The sequence below is a fragment of the Gekko japonicus genome, unplaced genomic scaffold (genome assembly GCF_001447785.1).
Source record: "Gekko japonicus isolate JY-2015 unplaced genomic scaffold, Gekko_japonicus_V1.1 scaffold2531, whole genome shotgun sequence".
In the NCBI taxonomy this organism is placed as follows: domain Eukaryota; kingdom Metazoa; phylum Chordata; class Lepidosauria; order Squamata; family Gekkonidae; genus Gekko; species Gekko japonicus.
Window position 1 is genome coordinate 57,423 of NW_015160298.1, and position 18,234 is coordinate 75,656.

At 46.8% G+C, this 18,234-nt stretch overlaps 1 protein-coding gene across 2 annotated transcripts in view; it reads right to left on the reverse strand.

Moving 5' to 3' along the window:
- Positions 1–18: 18 nt before the first annotated feature.
- Positions 19–18,234, reverse strand: part of LOC107114552 (E3 ubiquitin-protein ligase TRIM39-like) — a 34,370-nt gene continuing 16,154 nt past the window's right edge. For both annotated transcript variants that reach the window (XM_015416083.1, XM_015416092.1), the window contains exons 6-9: positions 15,702–15,932; positions 10,633–10,655; positions 9,983–10,098; positions 19–769 (exon numbers count right to left, since the gene is read on the reverse strand). In XM_015416083.1, the coding sequence (XP_015271569.1) occupies positions 222–769; positions 9,983–10,098; positions 10,633–10,655; positions 15,702–15,932 (918 nt within the window). In that variant the 3' untranslated portion in view covers positions 19–221. The remainder of the gene's footprint in view (positions 770–9,982; positions 10,099–10,632; positions 10,656–15,701; positions 15,933–18,234) is intronic.

Genomic DNA, 18,234 nt, shown 5'->3' on the forward strand with positions numbered 1-18,234 from the left:
ACAATGTCTTCCTTTACTTACCGTCAATCTTTTAATAGACCATATCTAAAATACAATGTTTTACTTTTCTTTTTTTTGGAGAGCACACCCTCTGCAATATTTCCTTCTGGTGCCATTTCTGTCCTTATCTGCTGGAGTGACACTGCTGGGACTCCAAGCAGCCGTTTCCCTCTCCCACCCCCTTCCAAGTAGAGAAAGTCAGGGCTAATCCTACTCTGTGGTCACTCCCAGTCCGTGGGGGGCCTGATGATCAGGGGGGCAGCATTCTTGCGGCCGGCACGGATCCCTGGATAGAAGAGAGGCCAAAGTTTCTCGGTGAAGTTGTCAGTAAACGTATAGATATGGGAACGGTCTGTCACATTGTAGAATGACAGCTTGCCAGCCTCGTAGTCCAGGAAGACGCCCACTCGCTTGGGTTTGACAGTGACATTGAGTGGGGTGAACGGGGTGGTGGTCGCTGCATACTTGTCCCCATTGAACAGCCTCACTCGCCAGTAGCCAGTCTCTGGCAGAGAAGTCGTCTCCCCTTTGCGGCTTACAGAGTCGTTGCAAACCCCCAAGGCCCAGTGGGTCTTTTCACCCACTTCCACCTCCCAGTAGTGGCGGCCCGAGGTGAAGCCTTCAGTTGCCAAGACGCAAGGGTACACGCTGAAGCGCCTCGGGCTGTCCGGCAGATCTCGCAGACGCTGCTCCACAAACTTGACGCTCTTGCGGTCCTCGGAGAGCACAAGGTTGGGATGGGCCGTTTCAGGGTCAAGGGTCAAATTTCCTATAGGAAAAGAGAGAGAGAGACTTGTCTGTGCTCTGTTCTAATCACGGGTAGGTGACTGTCAGTGTTCCCTCTAAGCTGAGTTAGTGTGATCTAGCTCACAGTTTTTTTAGCCTCCGGCTCACACCTTTTTGCCTTAGCTCAGGAAGGATGGCTCCAGAGCAAACTAACTTAGGCAGGAGCCAAATTGCTCGCTCACAGCTTTAATGCCAGTTGCTCACAAAGCAGAATTTTTGCTCACAGGACTCCATAGCTTAGAGGGAGCATTGGTGACTGTATCCTTTCTTGCCTTTGTACTAAATTACCCTTGACAACGGATTCAAAAAGCATCTCTTAAGGGCATTTCCCCCTACTCTTCCAGTCACCCCTCATGCTTTAGATCTCTTAAAGGCATTTCCTGCTACCTCTCTGGTCATCCCCTCAAGCTTTAGATCTCTGGTCTAGCACATGCCCACTCTGGCCATCAACATCACAATTCAAAATGCTTCTTTTAAAGTAGACATGTCAAACATACGGCCTGTGGGCCAGAAGCAGCCCATCCAGAGCCCTTATCTGGCCCATAAGCAACTGGGGGGAAACCCGTCAGAATGTGGACTGGATGGGTCTATATTAGGGTATCACACCTCCTGCTAAGGTCCCTCCCTTCCCCAAATGCAGGCCCTCCCCCAGATCTCCAGGGACTGCCCAACCCAGAGTTGGCAACTATAAGGGAGTGAGGAGGGCTGGTTTGGCTCCGAGCTCTGTATAGGCAGAGTGCCAGGCTGGGATGGGCTGTCTGCCACTGGCCAGAGTGTGTTGAAGAAGAAGAAGAGGAGATTGGATTTATACCCCCCCCTTCACTACCCAAAGGTGTCTCAGAGCGGCTTACAAACTCCTTTCCCTTCCCCTCCCCACAACAGACACCCTGTGAGGTAGGTGGGGCTGAGAGAGCTCTTGACAGAAACTGCTCTTTTTCAAGAACAGCTCTTATCAGAACTACGGCTTGCCCAAGGTCATCCCGCCAGGTGCAAGTGGAGGAGTGGGGACTCAAACCCGGTTCTCCCAGATTAGAGTCCGCGCACTTAACCACTACACCAAACTATTGGGCTCCTGCTTCTGCTGCTTGGGCTGCTGGAAAGATGGCTGGCTGTTCATGTATAGCCTCATCTCCCTAAGTCCAGCCAAGTGGCTTCCCACTGGCAGGCAGCCCAGGGAAGGTCCCCATGGGCACAGGCACCTGTGAAAAGCTGCTGGCCAGCTCGCCAAACATGCCCCTTTATGTAAGCATGTGAACAGAGCAACTGGCTGGGCCCGGCCTGCTGTGTGCTGCAGCCCAGGGCAAGTAAGAAAAGCCTGATGCTTATGTAAGGGGTGCCATCCCTGCAGAACGCTGAGGGTTGGGGGTGGGGGAGGCCTGCCAAGTCAGCTGAGCTGGAGCCTGCTGACCCAAATGTGTGTGGCTCCTCCCCTGGCTCCCTCCCCCAGCTGTTAGAGAATTAACTTGATATTTTGCTTTATGGACTATATTTGTTGCTACACACACAATGGACTGTGCACACACACACAGGCTCAAAGAATTGTACAAGTCACCTGCTGTGATACTACACATAGAAGGTGCCTGCACAAGCCTTACATGTGAATGAGGTTTCAGTTACACAGTTGTCAGCCTGGTGGAGAAGCACACACACCTCCATTATTGTGAGCAGTAAGAAAAAACACAACTTGAGAAGGAACAGCCCCCATTGCTGAGTCAGGACCACGTACAACACATCCATGCTTTGTTCTACATTGGTATTTCCTGTCAAATGGGCATTTGTTTCACAAAGGGAATGGCCAAGCTTCATCTACACTCAAGGAAGCCTCTTGACACCAAGGTTTCACACCTGACCAGATGGCCCTCTTTGAGTAAGGTATTAGATTTCAATATTGACCACTCCTTATAGGCAACCTCCCACTCCTGTAGGTAACCAATAGGATTAGTTTTGGGACGGACTAACAGGAAAGTGGGCCAGGAGGTTGGTACCGTCAACACCCATCTCCTGGATCTCCGATAAAAGAAGAGAACCAGTCACATGGTCTCTCTCTCTCTCTACTTGATCAAGTAGCTAGCATCATCCCCCCCCCCGCCCCCGCAACATCCCCCGTCTGCTTTAACTCCCCTTTTGTCCAGCTTGCTATCCCCAACCCTTGCCTCTACTACACACACGTGCTGGCTGGTTCTGGTCGTGTGTTAAACTCCTGTAGATTTCTATTTTCTCCCTATCCATTCTTCATTGGGATCACCAAGCTGTGAAGACAGATAAGTATCACCCATCATCAACCCTACCTGCTAATGCAAAAGTGCTCATTTTACTACTGTATTTCTAAGGAACTTGACTGAATGTGTGCGTGCATCAGTATTGTATGTGATTTATATTCTTAAGTAAAAGACAGTTATTTTAACAACACCAGCCTCGACTCCTTTTACTGATAACCCTTGGTGGGAACAGGACCTTGGTAAACACTGGCAAGAACCCATCTAAATTGCCAATTGCTGTAGATAAAGCAATTCGGCTAACACAGCAGCGCGGGGAAGATTAAATAAGGGGGAAGCTGAAACACATGCATGCTCCCCAGGCTCCCTGCACACAAACACTGCCTTATGGAACAGTCTGAATGGCAGCAGCGTGTGTGTGAAGCAAAGGTCAGGAGCGGGAGCAGACATTCAGAAAAGGGCTGAGTATGTGCACAGCAGAGGCAGACACCAGATGTGCATCTGTGTGCTTGCACAGGGGGAGTAATGTATTGGGTGGTTGGATAATGTCGTGGAGCTGGCAGGAAATAAACGTTTGCAAAGGACAATTAAAGTGGAGCGGACATCTTAGGAGAGTAGCCGAGCTTGAAGAAGTGTCTGGATTTATACCCTGCCCTTACTACCTGAAGGAGTCTCAGACTGGCTTACAATCTCCTTTCACACTCACCCCAATGATTACTATAAATAACGGGGTTAAGCAAGGCTGTATTTTGGCCCCTTCCCTTTTAAATATCTTCTTAAATGACCTCGCCCCCTTTCTGTCTTCAGTGGATGGCCACAGCCCCAGACTTGGCTCTGTGCATATTTCTCTACTTTCTGTATGCTGATGACGCGGTTCTTTTGTCGTCTACTCATCTGGGGTTGAAGCGTTTACTTAATCGCTGCTATGAATATTATGCCGCAAACCATCTGGAGCTAAACTACGGGAAGTCCAAAGTACTGATCTTTTCCAATTCCTGGGAGGTCTATGATTGGAATATTAATGGCCATTCCTTGCAACAGGTTAAGACTTTTAAATATCTTGGTGTTCACTTCCAATATAACGTCTCTTGGGTTTGTCACTGAAAAACGGCAATTAATACGGCTAATGTGGCAGCAATCTGTAAATTTTACTTCTCAGGAAGAGGTAACCAGTACATACCCACTGCTTTAAAAGCCTTCAATGCCAAAACAGGGGCCCAGCTATTATATGGGGTGCCCATTTGGATCCATAGAACAGCCTCAGTCTTATTTCCTGAGGAAAATATTTGAGGTTCCAAAGTGCATTCCCTATGCAGCTTTATGCCTGGAATGCAGCCAGAACATGCTGATAACTAAAGCGTGGCTTACTACTACTAAATATTGGCTTTGCTTCCTTTTCAGTTCAGATCCTTGTAGTTATACCTATCAGCTTTTATCAGAATCTAATGACTTAAATTGGATTACCTACGTAGAATCCAAAATTAAATCCCTGGAGATTACCTTAGATTCCTTACTCCTGAATCCGAGGCTTTTTCAATTATAAGAACCAATCTACTTCACTCTGAGTCACATTCATTATATAACGCCGCTAACAAAAACTGTGTTCACTTCTGTATTCTGGAATATTCCCTAAAGTTGCCCAAGTTGCCCCTTATTCCTATTCCGAAACTCTGTAGAGCCCTTTCTATGGCCAGATCCAATGTACTTCCTTCGGCCTTCTCATATGGCCGCTTTCCTTCAGGGTGTGCCCTTCTCTGACAGATGCTGCCCCTGCACAAAGGACCATATCGAAACGACCTCCTGTGTACTGTTGCGGTGCCCCTTCTACTATGCGCTACGTCTGGAATTCTTAAACCCTATTTTGACTCAATTAGAAGAGTACGCTGATGGTTTAAAGATCCTTACTCTTCTTGATAATCCAAATTGTGAGATAACAGAAACTGTTGCAAAATTTCTTTCTTTATTTAATTGATCGGTTTTCTATCACTGGCATATTTATATGGCAATTCCTTTTATATCTGGTTTTTTGTAGTATTATTTTATGTCGTTGGTGTTATTGTTGTACATGAGTTTGCGAGTGTTACATGCCAATAAAGGTAATTGGATTGGACTGGAATCTCCTTTCCCCTCCCCTCCCCACAACAGACACCCTGTGAGGTAGGTGGGGCTGAGAGAGCTCTTTCGAGAACTGCTCCTGAGAGAACAGCTATGAGAGAACTTGTGACTGACCCAAGATCACACCAGCAGCTGCATGTGGAGGAGCGGGGACTCAAACCCGGTTCTCCCAGATTACAGTCTGTGCTCCTAACCTCTACACCAAACTGGCTTGTGGTGCTGGGGAGCACTGCAGTTCCCCTTGTGGTACAAGCTTGTTGCTGAATTTGGGACTCTGACAGAGGGAGGTGTGTGATTGTGTGGCTGCTTCAGCCTCCTCCCCTCCCCAAAGTCTGTTGACTGCAGGAGTTTCTTTAAGGCAGGGCTTGCTGGGTTTCCCTGGTTGATGCCACTTGGCCACCTGTCTTTGGCTGCCACATGTGCGGCAATGGACTGCACCACTTCATGCTCTAGCTCATCAAAAGCTTCTGAAATGTGTTAGTCCTTAAAGAGCCACAAGAGCTGTTGCGCTCTGACTGTCAGGCAATAGCTCTCTGTGCTGTGCAAAACGTCTCGGGCATATCAAGCAAAGCGTGGAGGGGTGCTGAGGAGGGGTTATAGGAGGGGGTGTAGTCAAATGTCTCTGGTGCCTGGCATTACATTTTATAGCACACACGGCCCAGCCCGACAACGTGACTCATGTCAGAACCGATCCTCATAACAAGTAAGTTCGACATCTCTGTTTTAAAGCGTCACATTTCTACTGCCTACCAAAGGTAACCAATGCTTTAGTTGCGACGACACTTCTATAAGAAAGCCACTAAGTATGTAACCAAGATGGTCACAGACAGTGAACATTCAGATCTCAGGGGCTGAGATTCTCCAGACACCCCAACCCGCCTATCGCCCAGTGCCTCCAACACTACTTGTCTTGAATTAGCCCTCTACGACTCCATCATCCCACTCTTCCTCAAGTGTCTCCTGCCACCATTCTCCATACCTCTTTATGCAGGACTAGAGAATATGAAATCACAACCCATGGGGCTCTTTTCAGGATGTTGCAAAAACCAGGGTTCAGGGGGGGGGGGGGGAGAAAGGGAATTCTAGGAAGCTTTTAGCTTACTTGGTTAGAAGCAGGAGACAGCAATCCCTCGTTTAAGAAGACAGCTAAACCTCAGCATTCTTCCTAGGAGCTACAAACACTCCCTTCCAGCACAGTGTTCAGAAGGAAGTTGTTCTGTGTGCTGCCAGGACCCAGAGCTAACTGCTGTTCTGAGCCCAGGTGCTAGATCAGCAGCGGTGCTGCTGGAGAGAACTGTTGTTCGCCAGGAGCAGATGCACAAGGACAGAGATCCTCTGGCACAGCTCTTTAAAGGAGCCTCTAGAGAAAGCAGTCGACTGTCAACATGAGGAGTGAGCAACTAGGCTGAAACCCATGAAGTATCCACGATATCCCAAGGTACCTCACACAGTCACATCTGATGTGGATTCCAAGGGTTGTCTGAGCACAGCTCCACGCCTTGACAGGCCAACCCACAAGCCCATGGACATAAAGGCAGGAAAACCCTTATGCCCAGTGTGGGGCAGTGGATGAAGTGTCAGACAAGGAACTGGGAGACCCACGTTCGGATCCCCATTCTGTCACGGAGGCTCCCTGGGCCAAGTTGTTGTAAGAACAGAAGGGAGGAAGAGAAAACAACACTGTACGCCCATTAGGCAGAAAAGCAACATATAAATATCCAAATAATTTTTAAAAAGCATAATGCATATTTGTCCCATGATGTCCCCTCATGCTTGTAACCTATTCCCTCTCGCCTATCTATAACATTTCACTCAACCAATTCTAACAAAGTCCGCTAAAGGTCCGGACAGGAAACAATTTCCTGTGACTCACAGGAGTGGGAAATGAGCTGTGCTGATTGTGGCGACCCCTGCAAGTCAGGCTGGGCTCTCTCTAGAAAGGCCGTGCCCTGACCCGGACGGCCCAGGCTAGCCCGATCTCGTCAGATCTCAGAAGCGAAGCAGGGTCAGGTCTGGGTAGCACTTGGGATGGGAGACCACCAGGGAAGTCCGGGGTCCCTACGCAGAGCCATACAATTGGAAACCCCCTTTCTCTCTTGCCTTGAAAACCCTACAGGGCCACCATAAGTCAGCTGCGATTTGATGGCACTTCTCACCGCGACAAAGGTTATATCCGCATGTGTGAATGGGTCCCCGAGCCCAGGAAGGGGGCATAGCGTGGAGGACCATCGCTACGCTATCTGGCCCAAAAAAAGAGCCCGGAAGAACAACTAACTCTGATTATTATTCTGCATTACCATGCTTCTCTCTTATTGACATTAGTTAATTATTCTAAGGAAGAGGACTCTTCATGGCTCGAACTGGATCAGAACAGATTACACTTGGCATTGGACTCTTTACCCTGGCTTTTCACACCTACACAGATAAAAAAGAAATCAGTGCTTAAACTCAGCTCTTAGATATGCAAGGTCAATACCAAAACTTTAAAATCTTTATACAGTGCCTAGGCATTTTTAGGCATTTTATCCAGAATAACAAACAGAAGAAACTAAGTGCATAATCTTGGCACAAGCATCAGCTATTCCACTGTGAATAGCTTAGCTAGAATAGTAATTGTCCCACTTTAGGAGCAACACAGTTTTATTGTGAATTTCTGATTTTGTTCATTAGCAGGCTTGTTATAAAATAGCTAATAGTCCCCCTTTTGAGACAATACTCTAATTGAGGAATTTCCTTCTTCAAAATGAGAGATGGCAGACATGATTCAGCAGATGACAAGAACCAATGATGGATACTGACTTTACTTAACCAATGCCATTCTTAGGAAAATGTAAGGGGAGAGGGGATAGATCTGAATGACAGAAGGTAGCCATAACAGTTTTCTGGAAAAATTATCCACAGTTGTAGAATATGTTGTCAGAGATGCTCTTAGGGTTGCCAAACCCCCCGGCTTGCCAAGGGTCCCCCTTTTTTTGGGGGGGGGTTTCTACCCAGCGGGGGAAGCCCCACCCCCAACACCCACAGCCACCCCCCCTCTCCCTTTAAGTGTGTGGAACCCGTGTTTCCTCCCAAGCCCGATCTCTGCTTGAGATCAGGCTTGCAGGGAAATGCCAGCTTCGTGCACTTAAAAGGGAAACGCGGCTGCTCTTAAAGGGGAAACGCCAGCTCCTTTAAGTGCAGGGAACTGCCATGTCTGGAGATCTGGCGTGTGTGTGTGGGGGGGGGGGCAGCAGACGTCCCCAACGTGACGTCATCATGTCGGGGATGCCTCACCCCCTCCAGGAACACCCCCAAAGTCCCCTGCTAGGGGTGGAAGATGGACTTGGTAACCCTAGATGCTCTAGGCTGATCCTGCACTGAGTAAGGGGTTGGACTATATGGACTGTATGACCCCTTTCAACTCTATGATTCTATGAAAGGGAGGAATCTTTCTGTCCATCTGTCTACGGCAAGCAAAATGCATCAGAAAAATAAGGCTAGGAGGCTCAAAATTGGCCAGCAACTTAAGGATGGTGAGGGCAGTTACAGTGGCAAAAGAGGAAGAGAATCAGGACATAGTGGCCCAGGTTTCTTCCATCCCCCCACCCTGGCAAGCCATTCACAATGGAAGCTAAGGCTCTCTGTTTGTGGCAGGCATAATTAGTCAGGGGGGGGGGAAACACAACCTAGGCATCTGAAAACTGGCCACAATGTTAGGACAATCATGGGAGTGGCACTACCAAAAATGAAAGCTTATACCCAGAATTAAGCTTTGTTGGTCTTAAAGGTGCCACTGGATCCAAACTTTGTTAAATTAGAGCCAGACAGCCCCCTCCCCCATGCTATCTATCCCAGTAGTGATGTTCGTGGCAGGCTTAACTCATCAGAAAATAATGCTCATGGTCTCTAAATTGTCCACCAACATCAAAATGATAATGGAGTTCTTGTGCCAAAAAGGAAGGCAACTGGAACACCTTGGCCCAGGTTCAGTGGTGTTTAAGTGAACAAATATCCAAAATGCATTAACATTTGAACAAATTAACATACAAATGTTGCATGTTGTTAAACTTAAGTATTCTAGTTGATGTCTTTTACAGAATAGGGGTGGGGGTTTTGTCAAACAAAACTTATTGAAAACAGTGTTCATGATAGGAGGAAAAAATGGTCAAACGCTGCTTTTGGGGTTAGCCTGTAGAGTGAGCAGGGGCAAAGAGCTAAACGGTTAGTGAGCGGAATGAGAGGATGGACCTATTCACTGGGCCTTCAATTTTCTATTGCCTGGTGTTTCATAATACTGTGAGATTTCTTGACCTTCTAAAAGCGGCCAAAACAAATTTCTAACCGAAATGACAATAACTTGTTTACATGCAAGTTTCTTATAATGGCTTTTTGCCCTCGGATATATCCCACAAGAGACAATAGTGACTTCATGTTCCTGTAATACTGCGTGATGTGCCATAAATATTATCTTTGGTTCTTTAAAAGAATTCTTTAAAATAAGTGTTTGTGTGTACACACACACTTTATAGCATCTATCACTCAATCTATCTCTCAATCTATCTCTCAATCTATCTATCTATGGAAATAAGGTCTCTGTTCTACAGGGCTGTCACTATAGTTTTGCTACACACAAATACAGACTCCTTCCTTCCTGCTTCCTTTGCACATGTTTACCCAACACCACACCCCTCTACACAAGTTTTACATTCCATAACAATCTGTTTTATAGTAAGGGATATATGTTAAGCAAAACTAGCTAGACTTTACTAATCTGTCAATTTAATTTTGAACAGAGGTTTCTTAACACTGGGATGAACCTGCAAAAAAAGGAAAGGGGGTCACCCTCCCTCCTCCCTTAGAAATAACACTCAGTTGCACTAACTTACCTGTCAGCTTTTTGATGATTTTGCGCAGGATGAAGTACTGTCTGGGGAAGTTGCAGAAATTCTTCTCCAGCTCGATGGAAATCAAAGTCAGCTCTTGGGCTTGGATCGCCTCACATCTGTAAGGCAACGGAGGAAATGCAAGGGAGGTGAGGCCACTCCTACAGAAATCCCCTAATCACCTTCCATCTCATGCTCACCAGAAATTCAGATCTCACATGGTTCACAGTTGTGTTGGCTACGTCTGGTGGTGAAATTGCAGCAGTTCAGTAGGGATGGGCCGGGTTTTCTAGGAATCATAGCCTCAAAGCCCTCTACAGCTTTTTGCCCCACTCCACAGCCACCAGAATAAATTATGAACAGCCCCTAATTTAGCTGGCTTTAGAAAAGAGATTGACAATTTCATTCTGCTTCAAAGTTATGACAGCTACATGTTCAGATACAGTATGCTGTGATATTACTGATACTCAATAGAGTTTTGTATTACTTCTATGACATTATTTACAATATATATAGCCAGATTTTACATGCTGTGGTTTTTGTTATTGTTGAGTGACTTTCCCATTGGCGTTTTGGGAGAGGGATGGGCCCACAAAGCTACAATAAGCAACCACCAGGATACTGGGAGGAACAGAGAGGGATCTGGCCCTTACCTTTCCAGAGTGTTCTTGACATCCTGCATGAGAAATAAAAGAAGTCAGGCTGGTAAGGCCTCATCAGATCATGAAGAAACTCACCCAGTGAATCACACAAATATCCTTCCGTTCAGTTTAGAAGGTGAAGTTGGAAGGATCCCACCTATGTTGTCTTTAGCCAACACAAACCACATCTTTCTGTCCCTTTTTACATTTATATGGACACAAGCAGGGGACATGCAGGGACTTGCAGGGGGCATCTCATTTCCCCTTCCCCCACTATTCCACTTTCCCTTCCCTGAAAGCCCCCATAGCCTCTCCCTTCTTCCTGCTTCCGTCTCTTTCCCAACCACCAGAAAACCTACCTTTATCTGCCCCCATGTCTTCAGCTTTCACTCCCTCTGGCAGCCTCTACAAGGAAAACTATTGCCAAGTTTGCAGCGTTAGCTGCCAGGCTGGGCCCCACTGCATGTTGTAGAACCGGCAAGGACTTGTGGATGACACCTTACTTTCCCTTGCATCACCCCCTCCCCACACTGTTTCCTCTTCCCCTCGTCCTGGCAACTCCTGTATTCTTACCTTACCTTGCTTCCTTCTCTCCTTCCCACTTACCAACCAGCCTATTTTTTATTTGCCTCCCCATCTTCAGCTGTACTGATTATTTATTTAGTTCATATATACCTGTCCTTACTTCACAATGGGGAACCAAAGCTTACATAATTCTCCTCTCCTACAGTTTATTCCCACAACAACTCTGTGAGGTAGGTTAGGACGAAAATGTATAACTGACCCAAGGTCACCCGGGTCTCCCAGATCCTAATCTGAAACTGTAACCAGTATACAACACTGGCTTTTATGGGATGGCTGCTGTTGAACCACAGTGAGCAGCTGGATGAGTCATGCAAGACAGGGGGAGGGCAGGATAAAAATCAAATAAATAAAATAAAAAATAAATAAATAGTAAGTCGACTGGTGGCTGCTGGTGAGCCCAGCCCAAGCGCGTCCTCCCACAAAGAATAAAACAGCCCTAAAAAGGGCCCTTCCCCTAGCTTTTCCTGAAACAAACCAAGGCTTCAACTGGCAATACTGTTGTGGTTGCCTAGCAACAGACACTGAGGCATGTTGACCCACAAAATATTTTTTATTTAGATTTCTGTTTTTTCTGAAAACCTGAAGCTTTCCTCAGGATTGTAAAAGATGTCTTGTCTCTTCATGGCTCCAATCTCTGGCTTTCAGTAACCAAAGATTTGACCACATTGAAAATTAGATATACAGATATGAAACGACCTTGAAGCGAGTTATTTTCCATCTAGCTCAGTATTGTCTACTCTGATGGACAGTGGCTCTCCAGGATCATTGGTAGAGTGAGGTCTTTATTTACCATATTTTATCTCGCCCCCTTTCCCCATTATGTACAGAGAGAACTCCTAAGCCAGTTTTTAACCTTTTACTTGGAGAAGCTAGGGATTGAACCTGGTATCTTCTGTATGCAAGGTAGATGTTCTGCCACTGAGCCACAACCCTTGCTTAGCTTCACGGCATAGGCAATGGCTAACTGAAAGTGAGAAATCAAAATGCTATAAGCAAAAGCATGGAAAGGATTCAAATGCTGGACACTATGTGCAAATCAGTTCATCTCCATACATGACTCTGTAAAATTCAGAAACATTACTCCTGTGCAGATGTTCCCAATTATAAGCACAGTGCAGGAATCAGAACCTCACCAGCCGATCTCATCTTCACACTCCCCAGTGGCATTCCCATTCTGCCCTGCCCTTGTGCTGCCTAATGATCTTTTCAGGCAAGAACCAAATTAATAAGGAACACCATTAGCAGCCTGAAACAAAATGATCTAAAGTAACAGTTACATGCAGTAATCTAGTATACACGAAGACTATTGGTATTGCATACCAAGTGAGATTTTTAACACAGAAATACATTGTTGGTGGCTAGAGCCTTCTGGTACATTTCCCACAGGTCAGTCAGAGTAATCAGAGTTCGGAAAATTTGCCAGCTTTCCTTGTTGGCAAAACTTGTCCATTTGTGCTACATCTCAAATTTTATTGTGCTATTGGTTGAAAACATTCTTTATTTCCAGTAGCTGACTAAGGCCATCGTAGCTGAAATAAGCCAATGTGTTACCACCAGGGCCACTTTACCCAATGGGCAAAAGGGGCATTTGCTCAGGGCCAGCTGCCAACAGGGGCCAAGTGAATATGAACTAGGCAGAGCCTACAGATCACACCCATTCTGCAGGCACTCCACTGGCTGGCCATCAGGCACGGGCTTCAGTGCAAAGTACTGGCCGTCACATGCAGAGCCCTTCACAGCCTTGGACCCTCATATTTGCAGGACCACCTCTCCTCCTATGCTCTACCACGACAGCTTAGCTAAGTTGAGCAGGGCCTTCTGATGGTGTTTTTATAAAGGGAATAAAGGGAGCCTGACTCGACTGTGTGACTGAACAACAGCACTGTGAACTGTGCCGCAGCAAATATTATGTATTGCTTAGGGCCCTTTAGCTTGGAGAAAAGACGACTGAGGGGTGACATGATTGAGGTTTATAAGATTATGCATGGGAAAGAGCAGGTAGAGAAAGAGGTACTTTTCTCCCTTTCTCACAATACAAGAACTCGTGGGCATTCCATGAAATTGCTGAGCGGTCGGGTTAGAACGGATAAAAGGAAGTACTTCTTCACCCAAAGAGTGATTCACACCTGGAATTCACTGCCACAGGAAGTGGTGGCAGCTACAAGCGTGGACGGCTTCAAAAGGGAATTAGATAGGCATATGGAGCAGAGGTCCATCAGTGGCTATTAGCCACAAGGTATAGATAGGGGCTCTGGGGCAAGTGATGCTCTGTCTTCTTGGTGCTTGGGGGGGAGGGGGCAACAGTGGGAGGGCTTCTGATGTCCTGGCCCCACTGGTGGACCTCCTGATGGCACCTGGTATTTTTGGCCACTGTGTGACAGAGTGTTGGACTAGATGGGCCTTTGGCCTGATCCAACATTGGCATCTCTTATGTTCTTATTGCCTGTTGGCTATATACATTATCTTGTTCTCACTGCACTGTTTTCTACTTATGTAATACCATTTTTCTACATTATGTAACATATCACATGTAATGCTTGTGTTCTGATTTCAAGTTTTATATAATCCTACTTGTATTACATTGCTTATTAAATGCCTCATCCTGATTGTCTTGATAACAGGGTGCAATCAGGGCCATAGGGCATAATCAGGGCCGTAGACAGCAGCAGGGCACACGAGGCTCCTCCCTCTTTTGAATTTGCAGTGTGCCCACAGGGCATCCCTTGCACCCCCTGAGAGGTGCACCATTTGCCTGTCAAGGGTCCGCCACGATCAAGAGCAGCAGGGTGCTTCCCAGGGATCCGGCAGCTCGGAGGGCGGAAGGCGCTTCTGAGGGCAGCTGCAGTGGGGAACAGCCCAGGAGGTGAGTTTCCTGGCTGACCTTCCCCTTTCATTCAGCAATGGCAGGGATCCGGCTGTAGCAAGGCAACACAAAGCAGAGGTTCCCCATTGATGCTTTGGCTGAGAGGGGTGGGTGGAGAGTGGGGGAGCTGCTTCCCCAAAATGACGTTCGCTAGGGAATATTTTTAATCCTTTCCTAGTTTAGATTTTGAGCAAAATTGAAAGGGGCCCACTGGGGATTTTGCAGAGGCGAGACAGTCTCTCTCTCCAATGCCTTGGTTTTTGCTTTGCAAATGTGCCTCTCTTTAGGGAACCTGGGGGCCTTTTTTGGGGGGGGGTCTGCTGTGGATCGGGTTTTTATTGTTTTTGATGTAGAATCCCGATAATCCCATTCCCCCTTTTGGGACAGAGCGCAACGGAGGCTTTTGCTTGGAAACCACATGGGACGCTTTCTTGAACAATCACGGTGGAGTTGAGAGGAACAAAAAGGGGCTTTGTGGGTCAGTGGCTTTCTCTCCAAAGGTGGGGAAGGCAGCAGGACTCTTTCCTGGCCAGGCACCTCATTGCCCCACCTCATCCCTTCCCTCTCCTCTGCCTGGCAGATGGTAGTCTTGAAGTCCCTGCACAAATACCAGCTCTGCTTGCACGTGGTGGAGGTGAACGAGGACCGCATGGAAGACACCAGCCAGCCTGACAGGGTGCAAACCTTCACCTTCCCAGAGACCCAGTTCATCGCCAGTACCGCCTACCAGAACACCGATGTAAACAGCTCTGTATTCTTTTATTCTCCGTCCACCCCATGCCCTTCCTGATCGCTTCCAGGATAGGAGAAAAATGCAGGGTGGGGGACGAGTCAATCTGAGCCCCATCGTTGGCCTTGTTTCAAAGTAGCACTGCCAAGATCTCTCCTGGTCCCCGCTCCCAGGGTTTGGTCCTTTCCTGAGCTTGGGAGCATCTTGAGAAAGAGCCCCCCCCCCCCCGGGCTCTCTCCAAAAAGAATCCTGACTATGGGGCTGGGTGTAAACCATCTTGAAACATGGTGAGAAATAAAGACTATGAATAAACTAAATAAACACACAGCTTTATTAGTGGACAAGGCTGCATGCACAGAAGGAACGCAGGGCCAAGCACACTGGCCACAGAACATGTTCACCCAAATGGGGACACAGCACCAATGAGCACAGGAAGCCAATGCTTGTAGGCATCATCTCTGTGGTCAGGAACACTGGAAAAATCTGAAATTCTTAAAAATGTGAAGACAGACCTGGCTGCCAGAATCATGCAGCAAAGCACTGCCTCTAGCAGTCCATGTCAAAGATCTGAAAGAGCTTTCTCCTACATGACTGGAAGCATCCAAAATCCCTGATCACTTGGGTTTGTAGAAAACCAATATGCTCTGTTTGGTCTCTAAACCATTTTTTAAATCTCTGCCCTCAGCTGGCTCAGTTACAAGGAGCAGCGACAGAACTCCAAAATCTCCCTGGCCCGCCCAGGTCCTCTCTCCCACTGCACCGCAGACGGAACACCTCTCATGCTTTAGCTCCCGGATGCAGTTAACTGGTCTCTTTCTAGTCATCCAGTTCCCTGGCTTCCGAAGCAGTCTTGAAGTGCTAAGCCTCCCTTCTTCAAAGGAACCCAAAGAAAGAAGCCCTCACCTTGAGCATCTCTATGCCTGACTGCAAGCACTTCTCCTCGATCTCCGTGATGAGGTTGTTGAGGGAGAGCCGCTGCTCCGACAGCTGGGCCACGTTATCCTTCAGCTTCTGCAGGATCTCCTTCTCCTCATCCTCCAGCCGCGAAAGAAGGATCTGCTGCTCCTCCTCCAGGAACTGGTGCAGCTCCTCAAACTCGTTGATGATGAGCTGTCGGCGGCTCTCGACCTTTCGCTGCAGAAGGGAGGGCAGAAGGCTTGAGTAAGAGCAAAACTGACAGTGGCGTTGTGCGTGCGCGCCCAATGAAACTGAGCAACTGCACAATGAGGACTAGTAAAGTGATACATAGTTGGGACATGGCAAATAAAATGGCACAGCTGGTCCAGTATTTAAGTATTCTATCACACTGACTCAACTCAAAGCCTGGGTTCAAACATGAAGGAGGAGGACACGGCAGAGCCTTGACGTCGATGTATTATTAACTTCATTTATAGTGAGACTGAAGGTGGATTAGAAAACATGAAAACAAATTCAGACAGCAAAGGCCTCCAAATAAATAGTTGACCAGGTTTAGAAAACCGGAAGAACGATGGAAATGAAAACCCATCTAAAGCATGACATACCACCATGAAGAAAAAGGGTTTTGTTTTTGTTTTTTACAAAGGTAGAGAAGATCGTACTAAAAGAGGGAAGTGATATGTACAACAAACAGCAGACTAGATTACTATTCTTTTGCACTACTAGCTCTGAATGTTCCTCTGCACTTAGAAAGCCAGGCTGGAAAGGAGAAAGATTCTACCCCATCTCTCCCCGTACTGAGCTGCCTTTTTATTTCCAGGGAGTTTCAATACTGGGGAACATTCCAAAATCTTTCACCTAAAGTGGGTGCAGCCTATTTTACCATTTCAGCATTCTGCAATTTCATTCCCACATCTTTTTCCTAAGCCTCATTAATACATTATCTTGTATGCTAGTTTGGCCTCTGGACACTGTAGAGAACAAAAAAAGGAAACATTAAAAACTGCCTTAACTGCTTTCATTCTATGAAAGTTAGATGACATTTCTGTCACTATACCCCACCCCCAGCATATTTTTGCTTCCAGCAGGATGGTGTATGCTTTACGCTCCCCCTGCCACAAAAGCCACAATCAACAGGCTGTTCCAAAGGACATGAAGGAAACTGTGAAAAGTATTATTTTTACAAGCTTTGTATTTAGCTGGGTGAGAGGCAAGAGTGATCAACAAAGTGAGGTGAAAATGCCAGATGCCTGGTTACCTGGTTGCCTAGAATCTGACATGCTTCTCTCATCCATCTGAGTTACGTGACCAGGGACAAAATCTGGAAAACAGGCCCTGCTCCTTCCCACCCTATTCTCAAGATGAAGCCCACCAGAGGGAGGAGGCGAGGCAGTGAGGCCCCCTTCGTCAGCCTGAGCCATCAGGTACCTGCTGCCATTTGATTCCTCCCTTCTCAAACTGCCTCCTGCAGTGACCAGGGCGGGAGGAACTGTGGCTCAGTGGCAGAGCATCTGGAAGGCCCTGGGTTCAATCCCCGGCATCTCCAGTTGAAAGGACCGGGCAGGAGGTGATATGAAACATTTATGCCTGAGACCCAGGAACGTCACTGCCAGTCTGAGTGGACCATACTGACCCTGATGGACTGCGTGTTAATTGAGATCAGCGTCCTATCTGAATTGTATGCTTAAGACTTGTTGTCTAACTTTTATGAAAATGAGAGCTTTGGCACCTCTATAATATCTCCTGAAGAAGATTCATTTTTTGAAACGTTGGTAAATAATCCGGAGACGATGTTGTACCTTGGTTTATAAATTCTATTAATATTAAGTTGTGTATCATATTGTAATGCTTCAGAGCACAATACATGTACAGCATTCCTTATAAGTCTTATGACTGTTGATTGCGGGTCAGACTATCACGACTGTTGGCTTTATATTTGTTTATCCGATTCAGTATAAGACAGCTTCCCATGTGTGACCAGTCCATCTAGTCATTATGTTTATTTTTGAATCTTCCCCTTTCCCCCCCCTTTGGTGTTTGTATTATATAGTAGGAAGTCATTTTGAACTGTAAGTCTTCTTGGATGCAATGACAGGAAGGCAGCTTGTTAAATGTACCAAATAAACAAATATTAAATATTATACACACTGGAACCCAGGTCGTATACTGCTGGGCTAGTGAAGTTGAGTTATTAAAACAGTTTACAAAGTGGCAAGGCAATGTAGCTTCCCAGCTATTCCAGTAAACTTCATTAGTACAGCAGAACCTATTCTCTACTTGTCTATGATGACATGAAGCTCCCTCATACCTGATTCAGACCCTGGGTCCATCAAAGTCAGTATTGTCTACTCAGACTGGCAGCGACTCTAGGGTTTCGGGCAGAGGTCTTTCACATCACTTGCTACCTGCTCTCTTTAACTGGAGATGCTGGGGATCGAACTAGAGACCTTCTGCATGCCAACCAGATGCACAACCACTGAGCCACAGACCATTCCCTAGTGACTACAGCTCATTGATA